The sequence below is a fragment of the Suncus etruscus genome, chromosome 15 (genome assembly GCF_024139225.1).
Source record: "Suncus etruscus isolate mSunEtr1 chromosome 15, mSunEtr1.pri.cur, whole genome shotgun sequence".
Classification (NCBI taxonomy): domain Eukaryota; kingdom Metazoa; phylum Chordata; class Mammalia; order Eulipotyphla; family Soricidae; genus Suncus; species Suncus etruscus.
The window spans coordinates 64223107-64228408 of NC_064862.1; the positions used below are offsets into that span (position 1 = coordinate 64223107).

General features: G+C 48.5%; 1 protein-coding gene across 1 annotated transcript; it reads right to left on the reverse strand.

Moving 5' to 3' along the window:
• Window positions 1-534: 534 nt before the first annotated feature.
• On the reverse strand, window positions 535-2343 carry LOC126031228 (H/ACA ribonucleoprotein complex subunit DKC1-like). The gene is given in 2 exon segments (XM_049789519.1): window positions 535-2133; window positions 2135-2343. Coding segments are annotated over 2 exon segments (1512 nt in total). The 5' UTR covers window positions 2240-2343; the 3' UTR covers window positions 535-726.
• Between the last annotated feature and the right edge of the window lie 2959 nt (window positions 2344-5302).

Here is a 5302-nt window from a genome sequence, read left to right on the forward strand (position 1 = left end):
TCCTTCACTAGAATAGCACCGGGGGTCAACCAATGACAAGCCAATTTCCTTGAAAACACTTTATCCAGATGCTCTGCGGCTTCCTTTTTGCCCACCCTCTGCCCCAAGGTATGAGAATCTTTCATTAAGAACAAAATAGAATAAAATGTTTTTGAAGTAAGAATTTATATTAAAAAAAAACTGTAGTTAACTTTATTAAGTAAAAATGACAATTCTTCTCCCAGTTACAGTTTCTTTCTTTCAGACTGGATTTGGGGAGGTGACACCAACAGCCCCACAGAGGCAGGTGCACTGCGGTGTTAAGTCAGAGGGACCTGGAAAAAGCAGACCAGACCCCAAATTCTCACCAGATCCAGACCTGAAAGGAAGATGGAGTGACATGTGGCTTATATTCCTCATGAAATGCTAGAGAACAGACACCTCCTGCACCCCAACCAGGAGCAGAATCCAGTTCAACTCTTTGGGTTACCAAGGGCTCCACTCCATCTCACTTGCCCTCTCATTTTTACAAACTTTCAATCGAAACTGGGGAGGGGTGTGTGTGTGTGCACAGGGTGCCTCTCCACCAGAACAGGGTGGGCTGGCCATGGCAGACCAGATAGGCAGCAGCACAGTGCTCAGAGTGATCACACTGTCCCCCAAACTGCCAAAGGAACTGTTCTCAGTAAGGCTGTGGTCTCTTCTCTCGGCATCCGAGGCCCAGCGCTCTGACCCGAGCTGGCTTCGCTACTCAGAAATCACTTCTTTGATTTTCTTCTTCTTCTTCTTCTTCACCCCAACACTGTCCCAATCTCCTGGTTGTTCCGCAGTCTCCATAGCTTCCTTGGCCTTCTTTTTCTTTTCTTTCTTAACCATCTGGGGAGACACTGGGGATCCATCATTCTCACTCTCACGCTTCCGCTTCTGGGTCTTTCCTTCATCAGCAATCACTGGGGCAGTGGCCACCACTCCAGACGCTTCCTTGCTCTGCACAGAGTGGCTGTAATCCGTGTAGCCCTGGGTCCATGACGAAGGAGTGCTCTCAGTGGGCTTGCTGTGCTTGTCCAAGAGCCCCTTCTTTACCAGAAGCTTCTTCTGGCTCGCCTTTGGCCCTAAGCCCCACTTTCGAGGGTATGTATCTCTCTCCATGATCACTCGCTTGATCTTGGCCACGATGCCATGGTCACAGGTAGATATCACCACCGTGGTCATGAGTGCGATGGCGATGCAGATGGCCTCTCCCTTGGTGGTGATGACCACGATCTCCTGGTTCACCTCGATATCATCCTCGTAGCAGAGCACACCCGGCAGCATGATCTTCGCCCCATAGCAGATGGCATTGACGGCGCTGTCCTTCATGACCAGCCGCTTGTGCGACGCTAGCAGCTTCTCCAAGGGGAAAATGACTCGCCGCAGGTAGCTCTCGTCCTTGTGGTTGTCATACTGCCACTGTGCGTCCAGCACATCATGCATCGTCACCATGTGGTCCTTTTCACTCATGACTCCAGAGCGGACCCTCCTGAGTTCCTGCATTTGACCACCAACGCCCAGCAACAACCCCAGGTGAACACACAGTGTGCGAATGTAGGTGCCGGCCTCACAGCTCACCCAAAAGATCCCTAGTCTCCTCTCGGGGTCGTACTCGATCATCTTGCTCTCATAGATGGTGCGGACCCGGAGCTGCCTCTTGACTGCAGCTATCAGTGGGGGGCGCTGGAATAAGGCGCCCGTCAGAGTTTCCAGAACCCTAGAAAGCTGGCTTCCCCCTTCAATAGCATTGTGCAGGCGGACAATCCCCACATACTCTTTGCCTGCACTCTGCTGTGACTTCACTAAACGGGTGGCTCGCTCTATGCAGACGATCAAACAGCCAGTCACCTTGGGGTCCAGAGTACCGCTGTGCCCCGTCTTCTCTACCCGAAGTATCCGTCGAATCCAGGCTACCGCCTCATGGGAAGAGGGGTTGGAGGGCTTATCGAGATTAATGAAACCTGTTCTAATGTAGTCCCCAATCTCCCTTTTTAGTGGATTTGAACCACAAGGAAGAGGAGTATAGTGCGCTGTCCTTATATTCAGCCTATCGAAGTTCTTGAGCAACAGAGGCCAGTGAGATGTGTCCAACTGAGCCACTTTGGATTCGGGTTTGATAAAAAAAGTCTTCAGCAAGCTGTATTTCAGCGACTTCTCCCTCGGGCAAGGACTTGCGCTCTTTTTTCTTCTTGTGCTTCTTGGGCACGGCAGAAACTTCTAAGTCCGCCATGTTGCCCAACAGCCTGCGCACCTCGTGCACCGAGGCCCAGGAGCGCCGAGCTCAGCGCCACCGTCACTCCGCGCCCCTGGGAACCGCCTCTCGCGGCAACGGCTGCTACGTGCGGCGCGAGGCGGGACAGAGGCGGGGCCAAGCCGAGCGCGCGAGACTCCCGCGGAAGCTCATTGGCCGGCGCCTGGACGCGCGCCTGCGCCTTGGGTCTCAGGCGCCCCCAGCGGCCGCAGGGCGGAACCCTGTGTGCCGTCTTTCGTGTTCGCCCGGAACCGCTCGCCTGGAGCCTCTCGGCCTCCGGAGCGCGTGCGTCGCCCAGCCGACCCTTTCAGACGGACTCGGCGCGGAAGCCGCTGCTGGTCCCCAGGCGAAAGGCCCCGAACGAGGTCCTGCAGGGCGGGGAGCCCAGAGGAAAGGCTGTCGCCGCTCCTAGTCGCCGAGCTCGTCCTTCATGGGCCCGTGACACCACTTCAGACAGTTTTACTCAGACCGGTCCGCGCCTTTTGGCTCCCCCCTGCCCTGGACACAGTCGTCCTCTGCACAGCCATGTCACGGGCTCAGCACTCACAGGTCGCGGCCAAGAATGCATATTTTTAAAAATTACTTTACTTAAATGCCATGGTGACAGAGATGCTGAGGAAAAAAGAAAGAAAGAAAGAAAGAAAACTACAGACCAATATCCCTGATAAACACAAATGAAAAGATCCTCAGCAAAATCCTGGCAAACAGAATTCAACACCTCATCAAGGTCGTCATAAACCACTACCAAGTAAGTTTCATTCCAGGAATGCAAGGATGGTTTAGCATAGATCAACATAATATACCATGTCAAAAAAAGAAAAACCATATAATCTTATCAATAGAAGCAAGAAAGCATTGGATAATATCCAACACAAACACTCATAAAGATGGAAATGGAAGGAACTTTGCTCAATATAGTTAAGGCTATCTACCACAAGCCAATGGCAAATATTATTCTCAATGAAGATAAACTAAAAGCTTTTCTTCTAAAATCTGATACAAGACAAAGCTGCCCTCTCTCAGCATTCCTATTCAACATAGTGCTGGAAGTTCACTTACCATTTTCTTAATTGAAAAGCAGAGCATATAATGTCAGATTCTAAAGTATAGAAAGTGTTCATTGATGTTGTTATCATACTAGGAGAATGGAATGTAGATAAATGTACAATTCCAAATAAAGAACAATCTACCTACCTGGACATTGACCACTTAGCTGAGAACAGCTAACACCTATGGTTAGATAGTACAGTTTCAGAGCTGCCCCTTCACAGATTAAGACAGTTACAGGAAGACTAAGTACACATGAGTATGATAGGCTCTAAGTTTGCAGAATTAAATGTAATATCTGACTTGCTTCCACAAATAGACTAGTGACAAGATTCAAGAAGTGTTTTCTCTTAGTTCTTTCCACTGTCAATGACTTGGTTGAGTTGTAACCCTCATTATTACATCATCCCTCCTATTAATACTTACATCTTAAAGACAGGCTTTACTTAACTTGTCCAAGCCTTTCTTCTGATCTAGTGACTATTTTAAACCTTTCATCTTGTCAACTTGCTATAGTGGCCATGCAGTCAGGACTAGAACCCAGAATTAGCATAGACAGTGGTGTCCAGAGCTCTTCAGGCTGGTCGCAGAGGCCTGGACCCAATAAAGACTGGGGCTGCTTTCCTGAGCTCATGAAAAATGTCTTATTTCAACCCCATGGGAAAAAGCCCTTGGGGCCATACTCACGTTGAGCTCTGTGGCTATAGGAAGCCAGAAAAGGCAGACAGAGCCACGCAGTCTTCAGCCTGATTACTTAACCATCCAAAAACGCAATGGGATTCAGAATCACCAATAGTAAAGGAAAGGGGAAAGTCGGTACGGAACACTCAGAGGGCGAAGAGGCCTGTCCTCCCAGCTATCTATCATCAGTTTGCCTTAGCAAATCTGGAGCTTTAGGCTCTGTCCAGCCAATCACTGCCCTCACCCAAACTCCATCAGAAAGGCAGCCAGAAAGTCACCAGCCCACGTGCTCCGTCCCTGTGAACACCATGTTGTCTGCAGTCCCCATGGGCCTTGGCTGGCAGCAAGTCATTATAGGTGTCTCCCCAAAGAACCCCAACTTCTAGGAACTCCTGCCTTCCTTTCTGGACTCTCAAGGTTTTCCCGGACAATGACTGATTAGAATCTATTAGTGATGAGAGAAGCCCGTCCAGCAGAGTTGGGAGTCTTCCCATTGCCTTCGTTTCTGAGCAAAAGTTCCAGTGAGAGTCCCTAACATAAATTTCTTTCAAGTCCGCATGCATTTTAATCCTGAAACTGTCCCATCTGTCTATTTTCACAGATCACCAGAGGAGGACACATAATTAACTAAAAGCACATATGCGTGTAGACATATACAAAAATATTTATTTGGGTCAGTAATCAACCCCAAAATATTTTAGAGAAATGAGATTTAACAAGCATGTTTCTCTCGTGTCATTTTTCTCTTTTCTTAGGAATCACTGAAGGAAAGCTAATTTATAAATTCCTATATGGAGCGGACCTGACAGCACAGCGGGCAGGGTGTTTGCCTTCTATGTGGCCCACCCTTGACCATCCCGGATTTGATCCTCAACATCCCATCCTGAGCCTGCCAGGAGCAATTTCTGAGCACAGAGCCAGAAGTAACTCCTGAGTACTGCTGGCTGTGCCCCTCCCAAAAGAAATTTTCATTTGAACCTCATTCCTTGGCTCCCAGACAAGTGTATCTGGCCACATTGTCTCACAGGTCATGCTTCTATTACTGCAGCTCTATGGAGAGGTGACAGTGGGACTATGCAATGGGGAAAAAAATGTTCAGATGTTTAGATCTGAGAAGTAATTTAATAAATAAGAGAATAGAAGAGATACCCAAAGTAAATGGATCTGTATTTGATCTAAATAAGATCCTAATGTGATAACTAATTAAATCTCCTTATGGTTTTGGAATTCCACACTGCTGAAAAATTATCCCCCCAGTCTAGAGAAGAAAATTGCGCTGGGGCAGTCTAGTCAGCTTTGAAAAACATGTTCCCA